Here is a 21,234-nt window from a genome sequence, read left to right on the forward strand (position 1 = left end):
AGGAGAGAGAGATAGAGAGGGAGAGGAAGATAGGGGAAGAGAGCGCTAGAGGGAGAACAAAGATTAGTGGAAGAGTAAAGGAAGAGGGAAGGAAGGGTAAAGGAAGAGTAAAGAAAGAGGGAAGGAAGGGTAAAGGAAGAGTAAAGGAAGAGGGAAGGAAGAGTAAAGGAAGAGTAAAGGAAGAGTAAAGGAAGAGTAAAGGAAGAGGGAAGGAAGAGTGAAGGAAGAGTGAAGGAAGAGTAAAGGAAGAGGGAAGGAAGAGTGAAGGAAGAGTAAAGGAAGAGGGAAGGAAGAGTGAAGGAAGAGTAAAGGAAGGGTAAAGGAAGAGTGAAGGAAGAGTAAAGGAAGAGTGCAGGAAGGGTAAAGGAAGAGTGAAGGAAGAGTGAAGGAAGAGTAAAGGAAGAGTAAAGGAAGAGGGAAGGAAGAGTGAAGGAAGGGTAAAGGAAGAGGGAAGGAAGAGTGAAGGAAGAGTGAAGGAAGGAATAGATATCCATTAGAGTCTTTAAAGAGGAATTCATCCATTTAGATTGTGACTGAGGAAGTTAAAGTCTGGTCCCGTGGAGGCCGACGCTGTTCCTCCCTGAACCCCCCAAATAAAAGGTCACCATTATTCTCATTTTAAATGACAAAGGAGCGCCTCTCCTTCCCTACACGTGAACCATGAGCTGCTGATATATATATATATATATATATATATGTATATATATATATATGTATATATATATATATGTATATATATGTACAAAGTCAAGGGTGAGAAGAAGAAACTGAAGAGAGAGTAAGAGAGAGAGCTGCTGACCCATATTTACTGTATCATTCCCCTCCTCCCTCTCATTGACCCCCCCCTCCTCCCCCCCCCCCCCCCCCCACAGATCTATTTTTAGCAGCAGCCTCTCGCTCGGGCCAAATATAAGAATAGACGCTCGTCACTTGCAGGAAACAAGTTGGAGGATCCGCCCCCTCGTCCTCGCAGCGTACCGGCCCTTTAACTGTGGGAGGAGCTATTGGTTTATAGATGAGACTCTATTGGCTCCTCCAACGTCCTCGTAAACCATGACCCTCTGACCTCCATCAGGGCGTGTTGTGTTCATTTAAAAACATCACAAACAAGATGTTTGAGGACTCTGACCTCTGACCTCCAGCTCCTCGTTGCCAGTGGAGACGTTGACCACGAGGGACCGAGGCGTGTTGCGTAATCACAGCTGGCGTTTGACCTTATTGCAAACAATTTGTTTTTTTTACGTGACTTAGTAACTATAGTAGAGACGAATATCTGAACTTCCCCTGAACCAAAGGGGGCAGCAGGTATCAGAGATCCCCCCCCTCTCCCCCCCCCCCCCCCGAAGCCTCTGACTCAGTCCTGCTCGTGGCTCTCGACTCGTTTGTGAAACAGAATATAAACACAGAGACACACGCCGAGCTCAATGTGCTTTGATCTACTTCTGACACCACGAATAATGGAGAGAGGGAGGAGGAGAGGAGGGGGGGATATGAGAGGAGAGGAGAGACACAAAACCACAAAAAACATGTTCTATCCTCACGCCACAAAAAACCCTCGACTCCCTCCCCGTCCTTATCGCTCTTCATCAGCCTCCTCCTCCTCCTCTCCTCCGCCCCTCTCCATCCCTCCGTCCAACTCAATGACAACCAAAGGTCAAACGTTCCCTCCCTTTGTTTATTTCCCCCCAGCCGCCTCTATCTGTCCTCATAAAGGAGCTGATGTGGCTTTGATGGAGACGCAGGGAGTGTGTGTGTGTGTTTGTGTGTGTGTGTGTCTGTGCATCTGTGTGTGCGTCTGTGTGTGTGCGTGTGTGTGTGTGCGTGTGTGTGTGCGTGTGTGTGTGTGTGTGTGTGTGTGCGTGTGTGCATCTGTGTGTGTGTGTGCGTGTGTGTGTGTGTGTGTGCGTGTGTGTGTGTGCGTCTGTGTGCGTGTGTGTGTGTGCGTGTGTGTCTGTGTGTGTGTGTGCGTGTGTGTGTGCATCTGTGTGTGTGTGCATCTGTGTGTGTGTGTGCGTGTGTGTGTGTGCGTCTGTGTGTGTGTGCGCGTGTGTGTCTGTGTGTGTGTGCATCTGTGTGTGTGTGAGTGTAAAGGCTGGACACACCAGCTGCATGCTTCACTTCATGGGAAAGGATGACACACTCCCACACACACTCACAGGAAGGGTGACCATGCTTTCCTTGACACATACAAAGAGCAGCTTGAAGTGTGTCCCGTGTGTGTGTGTGTGTGTGTGTGTGTGTGTGTGTGTGTGTGTGTGTGTGTGTGTGTGTGTCCGTGTGTCCGTCTCTGTGAGGACCAGTTTAGACCTTGAGTCAGGACATCTGGTCCAACAGTGTGTCCATTAACTTTATGAACAGTGAAAGGACCAAAAGACCTGGAGCAGACCGGACCACCTGTCAATCACCTTAAGCCCCGCCCCCAAAGTGTCCCGTATGGTCTGTGTGACTCTACAAACCATAAAGTATAAATGATGACATCAGGCTGTATAGAAGAAGACTAGAAACTAGAGACTGAGACATAAACTCATGTTTACAATGTTTACTGAGGGAATACATCAAGAGAAGTAGAGTCACTATATAGACTTCTATACAACCAGAGGAGCCCCCTGGTGGTCAGAAGAGAGAATGCACCTTTAAGACATGAAGCATAGATTTCTATACAACCAGAGGAGCCCCCTGGTGGTCAGGAGAGAGAATGCAGCTTTAACACATGAAGCATAGACTTCTATACAACCAGAGAATCGCCCCTGGTGGTCAGGAGAGAGAATGCAGCTTTAACACATGAAGCATAGACTTCTATACAACCAGAGGAGTCGCCCCCTGGTGGTCAGGAGAGAGAATGCAGCTCTAACACATGAAGCATAGACTTCTATACAACCAGAGGAGTCGCCCCCTGGTGGTCAGGAGAGATAATGCAGCTCTAACACATGAAGCATAGACTTCTATACAACCAAAGGAGTCGCTCCCTGGTGGTCAGGAGAGAGAATGCAGCTCTAACACATGAAGCATAGACTTCTATACAACCAGAGGAGTCGCCCCCTGGTGGTCAGGAGAGAGAATGCAGCTTTAACACATGAAGAATAGACTTCTATACAACCAAAGGAGTCACCCTCTGGTGGTCAGGAGAGAGAATGCAGCTCTAACACATGAAGCATAGACTTCTATACAACCAAAGGAGTCACCCTCTGGTGGTCAGGAGGGAGAATGCAGCCTTAGCGCTGACTCTCCACATGTTCCAGATGGACTTCATTTATATTTAGAGCTTCATGCCGAAGGCAGCGAGCGACCGAGGCGCCTTGCTCAAGGACACTTCTGAATGTGGGGACTCCAGGTATATACCACCTGCACACCCCCCACACACACACACACACACACACACACACACACACACACACACACACACACACAGGTGTGTGTCAGGACACAGTGTTTCAATTGTTGTTTGAAAAGGTTGTTGAGTATAGAAAGGGTGTGTGTGGTATCTGTGTGTCTGTGTGTGTGTGTGGAGGTGTGTGTCTGTGTGTGTGGGGGGTGTGTAGGTGTGTGTGTGTGTGTAGGTGTGGCACCGTTGACTTTGCAGAATTGACCTACATGTGCAGAGCCTTCAGACTCACCTGAGTGTACCGGCCCGGTTCTGACTCATCCTGCACGAGTCATGAGCTCCCTCCTGTGTGTGTGTGACTGTGTGTGTCTGTGTGTGTGACTGTGTGTGTGTGTGTGTCTGTGTGTGGGTGTGTGTCTGTGTGTTTGTGACTGTGTGTGTGTGTCTGTGTGTGTGTGTCTGTGTGTGTGAAAACCCAGCGTGAGCTAAGTGCGTCTTCAATGTATTACGTAGCTGCATGACGCACAGTGCGAGACGAGAGAGAGAGAGAGAGAGAGATAGGAATATTCTCAGACACCCAACATGCAATGACCTTAGTTTCATCAATGCGGTGGAGGTCTCTCTCTCTCTCTCTCTCTCTCTCTGTCTCTCTGTCTCTCTCTCTCTCTCTCTGTCTCTCTCTCTCTCTGCCTCTCTCTCTCTCTCTGTCTCTCTCTCTCTCTCCCTCTCTCTCTCTCTCTGCCTCTCTCTCTCTCTCTCTCTCTCTCTCTCTGTCTCTCTCTCTCTCTGTCTCTCTCTCTCTCTCTCTCTCTCTCTCTCTCTCTCTCTGTCTCTCTCTCTCCCTCTCTCTCTCTCTCTCTCTCCTCTCTCTCTCTCTCTGTCTCTCTCTCTCTCTCTCTCTCAGTTCACGCTGAGCGTCAGAGCGACAGGGTGTGTGTTTGGGAGCTGCGGAGCGTTGTCTGTGTGTTACTCTCTTTTCTGTTCTTTCATAGTTATGTGTGTTTAGTTTATGTGGTGTATTAGTTGGGTTTCACAGTAGTTTAAATTGTTTGGTGATTAGTTGGGTTTTCTCTGGGTGTCTTCCGCTGCGGTGCCTCACCGGCTCGGTCGTGGCGGAAATGTTTGCCCGATTCCCCGCTGCTCACGAGGACACGGTATGAAGATTGCCGGTGACTCTCGTGCAGCGTGGAATTGGCTCGGCAGTCGGGAAGAAAGTCGGGTTCAGCAGCGTGAAGTCCGCCAAGATGAACAGCTCGGTCGTGATCTTCCTGGATCAGGTGGGAAGGTAAGCGTGGTAGAGGGGTCTCTCGGTGGAGATTTGTTTGTGCAGGTGTTTCCGCTGGACCAGCCGTCCACCAGAGTCCTCGTTTCAACGTCCCTCCGCTCATCTCCGATGAGTTTCTCAGCAGAGCCTCCCGGCACGGAAAGCTGGTCTCCCGATGAGAGATCTCCGGGGTTCAAGGAGAGCTCGATGAAGCATATCATGAGTTACCGTAGATCGGTTTATATGATACTCAACGACGGGCGCTGAGTTAAACCTGCGCTTCAGCGTCAGAGTAGATGATGTTAATTACGCGTCTCTGGCGTCTTCGCCGGCGATGAAGTGCTTTCATTAACGGGGAGAGGGCACACCGCGAGGCCTGCTCGAGCGAGGCGACCCTGCGCCAGCTGGTCCGGCGGCTCGGGTCCGTCCGGCGCGTCACGACGCGCTACACCAGCGTGGGGAACAGCAGGTGAGGCCGGCGCTGTGGCGGCGGCGCCGCCGATTCCAAGCAGGCGGCGGCGTCACTGCTGCTGCACCGACACACATGTGGTGGGTATGAATGAGGGTGAGTGATGGGGTGATGCGGGCAAAGGTGGTGAGGGTGGGATGAGGTGGGGATGCTGGACAGGGCAGTGAAGGCAGGCTGTGGGTGGAGTCGGAGCGGTGAGAGGAAAGGAAAAGAAGGAAAAGCGGACCAAAAAATGGAGGGATGTGGGGATCTGCCAAGAGCAGTGGGGTAGAGGCTGGGGTGAGGTGGGAGTGGGGAGGAGAAAAAAAAACAAGAAAAAGAAGGGGGGAAAAACAAAAAAAGATTTAAAAAACAAAAAATATTGGTGATGGTGGTGATGGTGGCAAGCACTTAGAGGTGGAAGCTGGGACTGCTGTGGAGAATAATGAGGAAAGTGAGAAAGAGGAGAAAAGAAAAAAAGCGAGGACAGGGTGAGAAGCCCATTGAGGGGTAGGACAGGTGGGGAGGCGAAGAGGTGGAGGAGGACGGTGCAGGGGAGGAGGGGCGGAGCAGGTGGAGATGGACGAGGAGGAAGCAGGGGGGCAGAAAGGAGCCTCAAAGAGAAAGAAGAGTGGCCAGAGTGCTGGCAGCGAGGCCAAGGCCAGCAGGGTGGAAGTGAGGAGGAGGAGTCAGGGGGCGGGGCCGGTGGAGGACAGTAGTGACGAGGAGGGTCAGGACAGCGACTCTCCTCTGTTTTAACAAATAGTCAGGCAAAGCTGTACACAGATGATGAGATCAGGCTGTTTCTGCACAAAACAAAAGGGGAAAAAAGTAGAGGTCAAGGATCACTTCCTGACCTCGTGGCCTTCATACCTCGTGCCATTTCCACATGAGGGGAAAAAATTAGACAAACAAGAGGTTTTAGGATCAAAGTTTTTGCCCAAAGTAAAGGAGTGCATCCAGCAGGGGAGGTGGAGAGCTCAATGTGTGTTTTGATTTGTTGGTTTAAGTTTTATTTGTTTTTAAACTCTTTCTTTTAATGAACACATTCAGAGTCGGAGTTTTAAGCGTAAATGGAGCGAGGACAGTAAGAAGAGAACATCAATTTATGAATTTAACAAGATGAAGGCCAACGATGTTCTCTTCTTACAAAACGCTACAGCGACAGCACCAACGAGGCGGACTGGAGGAGGAGTGGGGGGAAGTCCTCCTGGGCCACAACACCAACCTCAGCGGAGGTGGGCTTCCACTTCTCCAGGGCCTTCACCCCTCGGTCACTGGACCTCAAACACATCGTGGAGGTTGTCTGTTCTTTGTGGCACAGTTCGACCTTTTAACGTGTTTTATAAATATCTATGCTCCAACAACTGGGACAGAGAGGCAGCTGTTTTATCCAAAGTTAATGATGTTTTAAATGACTGTGCCTCGGAGGATTTTTTATTCTTGGGGAGGTTTTAACTGCACAGAGGATGATTTTAATGACAGAAACCACAGAGCCACATCCAGCTTCACAGCAGGTGCTGAGGAGGCTGGTCCATTCTCATGGTCTGGTGGGCGTGTGGAGAAGGATGCATCGGACTGCCGACAGTACACATGGTCCCACGTTAGGGAAGGATCTCCTCAGCCAGGTTATACCCGTATTTATGTTTTTAAGCACCATTTAATATTTTTAAAATGTGCAGCATTATTCGGCTGGTTTACTGATCACTCTTTGGTTTTATGTCATGTTTTTATTAGAATTTTTTACCTAGGAGCGCATATTGGCATTTTAATACAGTTTTAACTTTCGATAGGAATTTTAGAGAGGTGTTGTTTTATTTTGGGGCATTTTAGGCTGAGGAAGAGTGATTTTAATAATCTTAGGCAGTGGTGGGACCGTGGAGTAGAAATTAAGCTCCTTTGTCAGCAGCACACTCAACGTCACTAGACGTCACCAGATCTATGAAGGACCTGGAGACTGAGATAGTGGACCTAGAAAGTTTAAGCGAGTCCACAGGAGATCGAGGACATATTGAAGTCCTCAAAAGTAAAGCGGCTCGCCCGACCTGTTCAGTAAAAGTGCAAGGCGCACTGGTCAGGTCGATTCCAGACCATCGAGATGGACACTCCCTCTAGCTTCTTCTTGGCCTGGAGAGGGTGGGCAGTGGCAGTGATCCACTCACTGCTGACGGACGCGGGGCAGTCGGTTGTGGAGCCAAGCCAGATCCGGAAGCGGCGGTGGGTTTACTCCTCCCTTTATGCCACTGAGTATAGGGAGGAGGGAGAGTCGACGGAGGCTCTGTGGGAGCTGCCTCAGGTCTCCGAGGAGACTAATGAGGCCTCGACAGACCCATAACCCCCAGAGCTGAAAGCTGCCCTGCAGGAATGCAGGAGGCGCGCCCGGATCGACGGCCTCCCGCTGAATTTTACAAAAATACTGGGATGTCTCGGAGGGACATCCTAGACGTCTTCAATGAGAGTCTGGCCTCTGGTTCCATGCGATGTCCTGCCGGGAGGCAGTGCTGGCCTTACTGCCAAAAAGGAAACCCGCAGGACAGGTAACTGGCGCCTGTGTCTCTGCTGTGTGTGGATTACAAGCTTCTGTCAGGGTCCTGGCCTCCAGGCTGAGGGAGCTATGGAGCAGGTCCTCCATCGGACCAGACCTACTGTGTGCCCGGCAGGTCCATGGTGGACAACGTCACCTCCTCATAGACGTTTGGAGGTCTCCAGCTCGTTGGGTATGGATACTGGTCTGATTTCTCTAGATCAGGAAAAAGGCTTTTGACCGCGTTGAACCACGGCTTCCTCTGGAAAGTTCTGGGAAGTTTGGGTTCAGCGCTGGCTTCATAGCTAAGATCAAGGTGTTGTACAGTAATGTTGAGAGTGTGCTGAAGATAAAGCGGCAGGCTGTGTGCTCCTTTTAGAGTGAGTAGAGGGTCCGCAGGGCTGTGCTCTGTCCGGGATGCTCTGCACTCTCCCTCAACCCTCCTCATTAAAATACGCTCTAGCCTACATGGTTTGGTTTACCTGGTTTTAGTAAAGGAATGATTTTATCGGCATATGCCGGCAGCGTTGTTGTTTTTATCAAGAATCAAAATGATGTAAACCTTTAAATCAAATAGTACATGATTTTAGCATCATCAGCGGTGAACTGGAAAGAAGCGGCCCTCGCTGTGGGGAGTGGCGTATGCGCCTCCGGTTCTTCCACAAAAGCTCATATGGAAAAAGGACGGTTTTAAATATTTAGGAATATACCTGGGGAAACCGAGCATGGTCCAGAAGAACTGGGAGGGCGTCACAGAGAAGATAGAGGGGAAACTTTCCAAATGGAAGTGGCTGCTCCCCCAGATGTCTTTTAAGGGTAGAGTACTGGTTTTAAACAATTCAATTCAATTCAGTTTATTTGTATAGCCCAATTTCACAAATTACAAATTTGTCTCGGAGTGCTTTACAATCTGTACACATATCCCTGTCCCAAAACCTCATCGGACCAGGAAAACTCCCAAATAACCCTTCAGGGAAAAAAAGGAAGAAACCTGGAGAGCAGCAGGAGGATCCCTCTCCTAGGATGGACAGATGCAATAGATGTAATGTGTACAGAAGGACAGATTTAGAGTTAAAATACATTCAATGAATATGACAGAGTGTATGAATAGTTCATAGTAGGCATATTCCACGATGGAGACCTCCACGATCCATCAGGCAGATGGCGGTGGGGAGGAGGGTGGTAGTCTCAACAGGACAGTGGCGTAGTCATGAGCAGGAATTCCACGACCCAGGCGATCCATCAGGCAGATAGGATCTATGCCGTCTCATAGGGTCCGATGACCCCATGAGGCGTAAAGTCAAGGACTTCGGGGAGAAAGCAGAGTTAGTAACGTGTGATTGAGAGATGAAAATTCATCCTTAAGGAGAAAAAAAAGGAGATAGGTACTCAGTGCATCCTAAAACGTCCCCGGCAGCTATAAGCCTATAGCAGCATATCAAGGGGCTGGACCAGGGCAAACCTGATTCAGCCCTAACTATAACTCTGTCAAAGAGGAAGGTCTTAAGTCTATTCTTAAACGAGGTGACTGTGTCTGCCTCCGGACTGAATTGGAAGCTGGTTCCATAAAGAGGAGCTTGATAACTAAAGGCTCTGGCTCCCATTCTACTTTTAGACTCTAGGAACTACAAGTAGTCCCGCATTTAGTGAGCGTAGCTCTCTAGTGGGGCAATATGGTACAAGCTCCTTAAGATATGATGGTGCATCACCAATCAAGGCTTTGTACGTTAGAGAAGAATTTTAAAAGTGATTCTTGATTTTACTGGGAGCCAGTGCAGAGCAGCTAGTGCAGGAGTGATGTGATCTCTTTTCTTAGTTTTAGTGAGAACACGAGCTGCAGCATTCTGGATCAACTCGAGGGACCTAAGAGATTTATTAGAGCAGCCTGCTAATGCTAATAAAGTTGCAGTAATCCAGTCTCAAGTAACGAGCGCTGAACCAATTTTTCTGCATCTTTTGAGACAAGATGTGCCTGATTTTTGAAATATTACGTAGATGAAAGAATGCAGTCCTTGAGATTTGCTTTGTGGGAGTTAAAGGACAAGTCGATCAAAGATAACGCCAAGATTCTTTACAGTGGTGTTGGATGCTAAGGCAATGCCGTCTACAGAATCCACATCACCAGATAATTGATCTCTGAGGTGCTCAGGGCATTAAAATTACTTCGGTTTTGTCTGAGTTTAACATCAAGAAGTTGCAGGTCATCCATGTTTTTATGTCTTTAAGACATGCTTGAATTTTACAGAGTTGGTTGCTCTCCTCTGGTTTTATCGATAAATATAGTTGAGTGTCATCTGCATAACAATGAAAGTTTATGGAGTGTTTCCTGATAATATTGCCCAAAGGAAGCATGTATAAGGTAAATAAAATTGGTCCAAGCACAGAACCTTGTGGAACTCCGTGATTAACGTTGGTGGTTATCGAGGGGCCATCGTTTACAAATACAAACTGAGATCGATCTGATAAATAGGATTTAAACCAAATTAGTGCCGTGCCTGAAATGCCAATGTACTGCTCCAGTCTCTGTAACAGGATGTCATGGTCAATGGTGGTGTCGAATGCAGCACTAAGGTCTAACAAGACCAGGACAGAGAGGAGTCCTTTATCTGCTGCCATTAAGAGGTCATTTGTAATTTTCACCAGTGCCGTCTCGGTGCTGTGGTGTTTTCCCTGATTGAAATTTCTCAAATAAACTATTATGATGTAGAAAGTCGCACAACTGATTTGCACCACTTTCTCAAGGATCTTGGAGAAGGGAGGTTAGAGATGGGTCTGTAGTTAGCCAATACCTCTGGATCCAGAGTGGGCTTCTTCAGGAGAGGTTTAATAACAGCCACCTTGAAGGAGTGTGGTACGTGGCCTGTTAGCAGAGACACATTGATAATATCTAATAGAGAGCCGCCAATTAAAGGCAAAACGTCTTTAAGCAGCCTCGTCGGGATGGGGTCAAGACAGGTAGACGTGTTCGAAGTAGAAACCGTTGAAAATAATTGGTCACGGTTGATAGGAGAAAATCCCTCCAAATATACACCAATCTTATTGCATCCCAACTGTGGCACAGGTTGACCGTGTTAGACCCTCCCTCTGGCTTCTTAGCTAACATACAAAAGAAGATGGTGGATTTCTTTTGGGAGGGTCTACACTGGGTGCCACAGGGGGTGCTGTTTTTAGCCAGAGAGGAGGGGGGCCAGGGCCTTGTCCACCTGGCCAGCCGACGGCCACTTTAGATTACAGTTTGTTCAGAAGTTTTTAACGAGTCCGGGGTTTTTAGTGTGGCGAGGCGTGGCCAGCTGCATCCTCAGGCGCTGACAACCTGGGGCTGGATACTGCTCTGTTTTAATAGACTCCAGCATTTTAAAACTAAGTGGGCTGCCTCCTTTTATCAGGGTGTTTTAAAGTCGTGGGCCCTTTTAAGCACGAAAGGTGCCCACAGTCTGACTCTCTGTTCTGGTTGTTGAGAGAACCATTAATTTATAATGCACGACTGGACATTAGCAGCAGCGTCACCCTGGACTAACGGGCGCTGCTGCGAACAAAGACCCTTTCCTGCAGCAGTTGGTGGATGCAGTGGGGCCGGCTGAGCGACCCCGGCCCTGGGCTCCTGCTGGGGATGCATTCGACCTGGTGGCGGGAGGCTCCTGGAGCTGTGGAGGCAGAGGCTGACCGGGTTGGGAGGAGCCTCCTCAGCGACTACAGCCAGCAGAGAGCAGAGCGGACCCTGCAGACCCCTTCCCAGACATCTCCTCAGCCCGGGGCTGGGGACTCACCGCCCCTGCTAAGAACGAGCCACCCAGAAAACTGCACACTGAACAAAGCAGACAAGAAGACTTTGTATTTTAACCTCGTGAAGAGTATCAACAGGTCCAGACTGTGCAACAGACCGCCCACTGTGTGGTCAGAGAGACTTGGGCATGGAGGCCCTGGCCCGCAGTGGGGGTCCTATACAAGCCTCCCTGAAGAAAAGGACCGCTGACCTCCAGTGGCGGATTTTACACGGTGCTGTCGCGTCCAACGCTTTTATTTGGTAATCAATCCCGCTGTCCTGAGCCAGTGCCCTTCTGTGACCTCCGGAGACTATTTACCATGTTTTTAACGAGTGTAAGAGACTTTTGAGTTTCTTCACTCTTTTAACATTGGTTTTAGTCTTTTAATGTGGCTTTACAGAGAAGGTTTTTATCATGGGAGCTGCCTACAAAAAACGGAAAAGAAAAGTGGCAGCTCCTTAATTTTTATCCGGGCCAAATGGCCATATATTTAAGAAGGAAGGTGCGGGTGGAAAACAGAGAGGGGCAGGAAGCCAGGGCAGTGTGGCTCTGTAACATCAGAGCCAGACTCTGGCTGGAGTTCAGGTTTTATAAACACATTGGAGACCTGGATGCTTTTAAACAACGCTGGTGTTTTAAAGGTATTGTTTGTTCTGTGGTGGAGGAGGAGCTGGTGTTTGCACCACTTTTTATTAGGTAAAGCATGTGTTTCTGTTTTTTAAATATTTTGTTTTGTTTGTTTGCTTTTATTTTAAACGACCCGATTTTTAAAAACACTTCATTTTTAAAGAAACGTAATGGTTAAAGAAATGTAAATAAAGTGTTTTTCAAAAATCAAAAAAAAAAATCTCTCTGTCTCTCTCTCTCTCTCTCTCTCTCTCTCTCTCTCTCTCTCTCTCTCTCTCTCTCTCTCTCTCTCTCTCTCTCTCTCTCCTGTCTCTCTCTCTCTCTCTCTCTCTCTCTCTCTCTCTCTCTCTCTCTCTCTCTCTCTCTCTCTCTCTCTCTCTCTCTCTCTCTCTCTCTCTCTCTCTCTCTCTCTCTCTCTCTCTCTCCCTCTCCCTCTCCTCTCTCTCTCTCTCTCTCTCTCTCTCTCTCTCTCTCTCTCTCTCTCTCCCTCTCTCTCTGTCTCTCTCTCTCCGGTGTCATCCATGTGGACATGAGGACTCAAGCTGCATCATATTCCGCTGACATCGCGCCGCCGCCTGTCTGCCCCGCCTCCTCCACACACACACACACACACACACACACACACACACACACACACACACACACACACAGACACAGACACACACACACACACAGACACACACAGACACACACACACAGACACACACACAGACACTGTGACGACCTCTGCCTCACTGTCTCTGCTGGGGTGTGGGGGGGTGTGTGGGTGCTTCTCTCTCCCTGATTGTCTCCAGGTGCAGCCTCTCCCCAGGTGCTCTCAATCCAATCAGGATCTCCATAAAGGACCTGAGGAGGGCTGCAGTCTTCCTCTCTCTGGCCGGAGGATGTAGGACGAGGAGCAGCCAGGAACCGCTGACCGTCGGGCTATGAATTGTGTTTCCGCCGGTGTTGTTATCCGGTAGCGGTGGAATAAAACTTCTCTCTTTTTCTACTCGCGCCACCGTCTCCATCGTGCGTTTGTTGTGGCTGAGAGCCAAGCCATGACAGCTGGGGGCTCGTCCAAACTGGGAAGATAAGGTTGTGTGTTTGAGTTAGTTCGTTATTTTGTACGGAGTTTCTCCTGATAGGTGGTAGCGACGGTTCCCTTGGGGTCGTTGTGCGGGGTGTAATGTTGTGGTGAAAGTGGCTGAAACTTCGGTTTGGGAGCATGGCCGTGGTCGCAGTATTTTTGCTAGCTTGCTAGTCGCTTTGCTCGGCCAGCGGTCTGTAGTGCATAAGTACCCGCCGCAAGTAACCACATGAAGACTAGGGAGGTGATTAGTTAGCGGGTGTCATAGTGAGTGGGGAAACTCCAATCAGTTTTTTTTTTTTTTTTCTCTCAGTGTAAACTCCTGTGTTGCGTTGTAGTATGGCGGATATAGACGCGTTTATCAGGGCTCCGTCTCAGGAAGCCCTTGGAAATTTCTCAATGGAGCAGCTGCTCATTATTGCGGAACATTTCTCGGTGGAAGTCGTGGGCGATAAGAGGCTAAAAAGCACTATAAAAGCCTCGATTGTGTCGGCATTATGGGAAACGGGAGTGTTGCCGGCAGAGAAAGAGGGGGTGGTAAAACCTCTGTTGCAAGCTAGTTCACTGTCCTTTGAGCAGCAGAAGGAGATGTTATTGTTGCAGCTGAGTCATGACAAAAGGAGGTATGAGATGGAGTTTGAAAAGGAGATTGCAGTGGAGAGGATGCGGCAGGAGACTGAGAAAGCCAAAATTGATATGGAAGGACAGCGTCTTTCCATGGGTGAGTGGCACAGTGTACAGGGGCCCAAGTCGCCTCCGCGGTTCGATGCTAACAACTTGCGCTTGTTACCGCAATTTAATGAAAGTGATCCTGACACTTTTTTTTTGCTTTTGAACGGGTGGCTAAAGCTAGGAATGGCCGGATGCAGACTGTGCCCTGATGCTTCAGTGTGTACTCACAGGAAAAGCACAGTCCGCGTATTCTGCGCTTATGTTCGGAGGATAGCTCTAGCTATGTAAAATAAAGTTGGCGGTGCTTAGAGCGTATGAACTTGTTCCTGAGGCTTATCGACAGCGGTTTAGGTCCTTGGAGAAAAAACAGGGGCAGACTTATGTGGAAATGGCAAGGGATTTGTCGATTCATTTTAAACGTTGGGTAGTTGCTCTGGACATCACTTCTTTTGACAAATTGGGTGAACTCATGATTTTGGAACAGTTCAAAAACATCCTTCCTGACAACATTGCAACCTATATAACAGAACACAGGGTAACTTCGGCATCCGAGGCTGCAGGAGCAGCGGATGAGTTTGTGTTACTGCATAAGGGCAAGTTCGGAGGGCGCTGGAGATCTGCCTGGGTTTGGGGGAAGTGGAAGGGCTGTTGATGTTGGGTCATTGGGGATGGATCCAAAGAAAGTGGCTTTGGAAAAATCGGAGGATACTTGTAACTATTGTCGTGAGAAAGGCCATTGGAAACCAGATTGTCCGGTGCTTAGAGCAAAATCCAAGGGAGGAAGATTTGTGGGTAAACCAGTTGCGTTCGCTGCTCCTGTGAGTAGTGGCTGTGTTGACAAGGCGCTTACGGACCACTTGTGTGGACCTGAGGTTCTGGCATCCTATGCTCCTTTTATAAGAGAGGGGTTGGTGTCATTGGTAGGTAGCCAGGTCAAAATTCCAATCAAAATTTTGAGGGATACAGGGGCGTTTGACTCCTTTATTATTGACTCTGTTCTGCCTTTGTCGGAGAAAAGTGACACTGGTGACACGGTTCGGACTCGGGGGATGGGATTAACGGTTTTTCCTGTTCCTGTTCATAGGATGTATCTTGACTGTGATCTTGTTAAAGGGGATGTGGCTATTGGGGTACGTCCGGCTTTTCCAATCGAGGGGATACAGTTCATTCTGGGTAACGATTTAGCAGGTGGTAGTCTGGGCTGATGGTTCTTCTGTGGTAGTCACTGGTGGTCTGATTGAGGCAGGAGCTGAGAGGCGCTCTACAGTGGTGCCAGACGTTACGGCCTCGTGTGTGATCACACGGGCTAGGGCCAAAAGGATCATGACTTGCTATCAGATGGAAAGTCAACTGACACAGTGGAGGTTTCATCTTTGTCTGAGTTTTCGGTGTTACTTACACACCATGAGGTGGGAAAGGAGCAACGTCAGGATTCTTCATTGAAGGGGCTTTTTGACTGTGCTGCGCCAATGGCAGAAAGGGAAAACGCTTCAAGTGGATACATGTTGCGTAATGACTTGTTGTTTAGAAGATGGATGGCTGTTGATGGTAGAGAAACTGAGGTTTTCCAGCTGGTGGTGCCAACTAAGCTTCGTCCTCTTGTCCTGAAAGTCGCACACGATGAGTGTGGACACTTTGGGGTTCGGAAAACATATTTGAACATCCTGAGGCACTACTTTTGGCCACGTCTAAAGACAGATGTGTCGCAGTATATCAGAACATGTCATGTGTGTCAGCTGACAGGAAACCAAACCAGAAGATCAAACCAGCACCACTACAGCCGATACAAGTGGTAAGTGAACCATTTACACATCTCATTGTGGATTGTGTGGGTCCTTTACCATGTTCAAAGTCTGGTTGCAAATATCTGCTGACTGTGATGTGTCAAACCACTAGGTATCCAGCGGCTTATCCTTTGAGGTCGATTACAACTAAGGCTGTGGTTAGGGCTTTGTCGCAGTTTATTTCAATATTTGGTATTCCTAAGGTCGTTCAGAGTGATCAAGGCTCCAATTTTTCATCTCACAAGTTTGCTCAGGTGTTGAAACTTTTGAAGATTAAGAAGAACCAGTCAACAGCTTACCACGCCCAAAGTCAGGGTGCTTTGGAAAGGTTTCACCAGACATTGAAATCCTTGTTACGTGCTTACTGTACTGAGCTAGATGGAGACTGGGAGGAAGGTCTTCCTTGGTTGATGTTGGCTGCAAGGGAGGCGGTACATGAAGGTACGGGGTTTAGCCCTAATGAGTTAGTTTTCGGACATACGATACGGGGTCCCTTAGCAGTGCTGAAAAAGGGTTGTGTGGACACTGAGCCACCACGAAGCTTGGTGGATTATGTGAATGGCTTCAGACGTCGGTTGGTTGTTGCTTTGAGTATGGCACAGGAAAAGCTGTCAGTGTCTCAAAGGAAAATGAAAAAGTTGTATGACCGTCGTTCGGCACGACAGGAGTTTAATCCAGGTGACCAGGTCCTATTACTTATGCCTGTTATTGGTTCCCCATTTCAGGCGAAGTATTCAGGTCCATACACTATCATTGAGAAAACTTCTGATTTAAATTATGTTGTGGCAACACCAGAACGAAGGAAGACTAAACGCCTCTGTCATGTAAATCTTCTGAAACCCTACCACAAGCGGAAGGGTAACACAAACACAGGGGTGGAGAAGGAGGAAGGCCAGTCGGCTGTGGCGGTGACACATGGTTTGACGCATGAAGGGGATATAGTGCCTGAACCAGATGATAGTTTGCTCTGTGGTCGTTTGAGAAATTCGGAATCGCTAGATAATTTAGACAAGTTGTTGTCTCATTTGGCAGAATCAAGACGTGAGGAACTCTCAGCAGTGGTACACAAATATCTGTGTCTGTTTGGAGACACACCTTCACAAACCGACTGGGCTGAGCATGATATTGATGTTGGGGACGCTCAGCCGATTAAGCAACATTTTTATCGCATGCCACCAGTCAAGCGTAATCGGCTGGATGCAGAGATTAATTACATGTTGGAGAATAAAATTGCGGTCCCATCAGCATCTAGTTGGGCGTCTCCATGTATTTTGGTGCCGAAGCAGGATGGGACACCTAGATTCTGTACTGATCTAAGAAAAGTAAATGCGGTAACAAAATCTGACTCTTTTCCTTTGCCGCGGATGGATGACTGTATAGATCAGGTGGGGTCTGCAAAATATGTTAGCAAATTTGATTTGCTTAAAGGGTATTGGCAGGTCCCCTTGTCCAAGCGAGCACAGGAAATAGCGGCATTTATCACACCATCGGGACTTTATTCATATAAGGTAATGCCGTTTGGGTTAAAAAATGCCCCTGCTACATTCCAACGGTTGATGAATCGCGTGGTGTCGGGTTTAGAGGGCTGTACGGTGTATCTGGACGATTTGGTAATTTGCAGTGATACTTGGACGGCTCATGTTCAGCGCATCGAGAGGTTGTTTGAACGGTTGGCGGAGGCACATCTGACTATTAATTTGGCCAAATGTGTCTTTGCCGAGGCAACAGTGACATATCTAGGCCATGTGGTAGGTCAGGGTTGTGTGGCTCCAGTTCTGGCCAAGGTCAGAGCAATATCTGAATACCCACAGCCCACAACCAAAAAGGAACTCCAGAGATTTTTGGGTATGGTGGGTTACTACAGGAGGTTCTGTGAACATTTTTCCAGTACAGTGTTTCCTTTGACTGAACTTCTTAGGGCTAAGGAAAAATATACTTGGTCGGTTGACTGCCAGAGAGCGTTTGAGAGGGTTAAGGCTCTGTTGTGCTCCTCTCAGGCGTTAGCGGCTCCATGTTTTGATCGTCCTTTTAGTCTCCAAGTAGATGCAAGCCAAGTGGGAATCGGTGCGGTTCTGCTCCAGCTTGACAAGGGGGGGGTAGAGAGACCCGTCAGTTTCTTTTCAAAGAAACTTAACAGCTACCAAAGGAATTATTCGGTTATTGAGAAGGAAGCGTTGGCACTCATTTGCGCGTTGCAGCATTTCACTGTATATGTGGGAGCAGGAGGACCAATTGTGGTTTACACAGATCACAATCCCCTGACCTTTTTACATTCAATGAAGTGTCCCAACCAAAGACTGACGAGGTGGTCTTTGTTTCTTCAGGCTTACAACCTTGATATTAGGCACATTAGGGGGTCCGACAATGTTATTGCTGACGCGCTGTCACGGGCCCCATGGCACTAAGTATTACTTTTTGGTTTGGGATAGGGTTGGTTGCAGGTGCCGGTGGTCCTTGGGACACCGACTTTAAGGGGGTGGGTGTGACGACCTCTGCCTCACTGTCTCTGCTGGGGTGTGGGGGGGTGTGTGGGTGCTTCTCTCTCCCTGATTGTCTCCAGGTGCAGCCTCTCCCCAGGTGCTCTCAATCCAATCAGGATCTCCATAAAGGACCTGAGGAGGGCTGCAGTCTTTCTCTCTCTGGCCGGAGGATGTAGGATGAGGAGCAGCCAGGAACAGCTGACCTCCGGGCTATGAATTGTGTTTCCGCCGGTGTTGTTATCCGGTAGCGGTGGAATAAAACTTCTCTCTTTTTCTACTCGCGCCACGGTCTCCATCGTGCGTTTGTTGTGGCTGAGAGCCAAGCCATGACAACACACACACACACACAGACACACACACACAGACACACACACACAGACACACACACACAGACACACACACACAGACACACACACAGACACACACACACACACACACACACACACAGACACAGACACACAGACATCCACAGGTCTAACAGGTCTAGCAGGTCTAACAGGTCTAGCAGGTCTAACAGGTCTAGCAGGTCTAACAGGTCTAACAGGTCTAGTGAACCATAACAGACCCTCGTGCCGGCGCCTCTGACCTCCCCTCCATTCATCCCTCCCTCCCTCCTCCCCTCCATTCATCCCTCCATCCCTCCATTCATCCCTCCACCTCTTCACCCCTCCATTCATCCCTCCCTCCCTCCACCCCTCCATTCATCCCTCCATCCCCCGTCCACATGGCGCTGGTCCTCACCGATGGTCCGGGATCCGATGCAGCCCATGTCGTCTCCCAGAGGCTCTACAGGACATCCATCCCTCTCTCTCTCCCCTCTCTTCCTCTTCTTCTCCTCCTCTCCTCTTCGCCGTCCTCCTCTCCTCCTGTGTGTGAGGAGCAGAGAGGATGTGTTTGTGTCATCCACGTCGCCTCCTCCCCCTCTCTCTCTCCCTCTCTCTCTCTCCCTCCTCCCTCTCTCTCTCTCTCCCTCTCTCTCTCTCCCCCCCTATCACTCTTTGTCTTTGTCTCTCTCTCCCTCTCTCTCTCTCTCCATCCCTCTCTCTCTCCCTCTCCCTCCCTATCTCTCTTTCTCTCTCTTTTTGCCATCGTCGCACGCCCCTGGTTGCCCCCCTCACTGTCTTTTTGACTCATACATACTCACACACACACACACTCACACACACACATACACACACACACTCACACATACACACTCACACACATACACACTCACACACACATACACACTCACACACATATACACATACTCACACACACTCACACATACACACTCACTCACACATACAATCACACGTTACTAACTCTGCTTTCTCCCCGGAAGTCCTTTTGACTTTACGTCTCATGGGGTCATCGGACCCTATGAGACGGCATAGATCCTATCTGCCTGATGGATCGTCTGGGTCGTGGAATTCCTGCTCATGACTACGCCACTGTCCTGTTGAGACTCCGCCCACTCCTCCTCCCCACCGCCATCTGCCTGATGGATCGTGGAGGTCTCCATCGTGGAATATGCCTACTATGAACTATTCATACACTCTGTCACATTCATTGAATGTATTTAAACTCTAAATCTGTCCTTCTGTACACATTACATCTATTGCATCTGTCCATCCTAGGAGAGGGATCCTCCTCTGTTGCTCTCCTCCAGGTTTCTTCCCTTTTTTTCCCCATGAAGGGTTATTTGGGAGTTTTTCCTGGTCCGATGTGAGGTTTTGGGGCAGGGATGTCTATGTGTACAGATTGTAAAGCACTCCGAGACAAATTTGTGAAATTGGGCTATACAAATAAACTGAATTGAATTGAATACACACTCACACATACACACTCACACATACACACTCACACACATATACACACTCACTCACACATACACACACATACACTCACACACTCACACACATACACACTCACACACATACACACACATACACACTCACACACACTCACACATACACACTCACACACATACACACTCACACACACACACATATACACTCATACATACACATTCACACACATACACACTCACACACACACTATAATCAAACAGGTTGAATCATTATTAACTGACTATTAATCAATGAGCTTATTGATAACAGTTAATAGTTGATTTATTTTGATGTGTTCACTAATCATGAATAATTATAATATACAGTGTCACTTTTATTTACTAAATTAATAAACATTATTTTGTATAATAACTTGTTAAATGCCAATAAGTAGTTTGTAAAACATCTAATATTATTGGTTAATAAATACTTTGTAAAGCGTCTATAATAATATGATAACAACAATAAATATAGAAATAATACTATATCTCATAATGTGCAACAATAAACTCCAAAAACCCAAAATATATACATGGTTCAATGACTGCTCACATTGATTACCACACACACACACATACACACACACACTGACACACACACTGACACACAAACATTGACACACACACACTGACACACACACACACAAACATACACTGACACACACTGACACACAAACATACACACACACTGACACACACTGACACACAAACACTGACACAAACACTGGCACACAAACATACACACACACACTGACACACAAACACTGACACACAAACATACACACACACACACTGACACACACATACTGACACACAAACATACACACACACTGACACACAAACACTGACACACAAACATACACACACACACTGACACACAAACATACACACACACTGACACACAAACATACACACACACACTGACACACACACACTGACACACAAACACTGACACACAAACATACACACACACACACTGACACACAAACATACACACACACTGACACACACACACACAAACATACACACAAACACTGACACACACACTGACACACACACACTCAGTGCGTTTACATGCAATCGAATTATTGGCTGAGTCGGACTGAAATCGAATGATCCGTTTCATGTAAACACCTTAGTCGGACTATGTGCGGTCCGACTTCGATCCGATTAACACCCTGGATAGCTCGGTCCGATCCAGTTGATAATTCGACTCTCGCGGCATGTAACTCTGAATTCGATTCGGAACTGGACTTTGCATCTTTGCGCATGCTCCAGATCCCGCCGCCCTCCTCCTCCTCCCTCCCTCCCATGTCGTGACCCGGAAGTCGAAAGAGACGATAAATTAAATTCTCCGTGTACCTTCGGCGACGGCGTCTTCTCTCCGTTATCAACTCAGCCAACAGCGCCATTTGCATTCGCTGTACTCCTATTAACACCACGGAAGAA

The 21,234-nt window shown here is 48.2% G+C and overlaps 1 protein-coding gene across 1 annotated transcript in view; it reads right to left on the bottom strand.

Annotated features, from left to right (window-relative positions):
- LOC130198341 (protein FAM131B-like) overlaps positions 1-18,743 on the bottom strand; it is a 35,100-nt gene extending 16,357 nt beyond the window's left edge. Inside the window, exon 1 of the mRNA XM_056421494.1 lies at positions 18,696-18,743. Coding sequence (XP_056277469.1) covers positions 18,696-18,723 — 28 coding nt within the window. The 5' untranslated portion in view covers positions 18,724-18,743. The remainder of the gene's footprint in view (positions 1-18,695) is intronic.
- Positions 18,744-21,234: the final 2,491 nt, after the last annotated feature.

This window comes from Pseudoliparis swirei, chromosome 1, assembly GCF_029220125.1.
Source record: "Pseudoliparis swirei isolate HS2019 ecotype Mariana Trench chromosome 1, NWPU_hadal_v1, whole genome shotgun sequence".
Taxonomy (NCBI): Eukaryota; Metazoa; Chordata; class Actinopteri; order Perciformes; family Liparidae; genus Pseudoliparis; species Pseudoliparis swirei.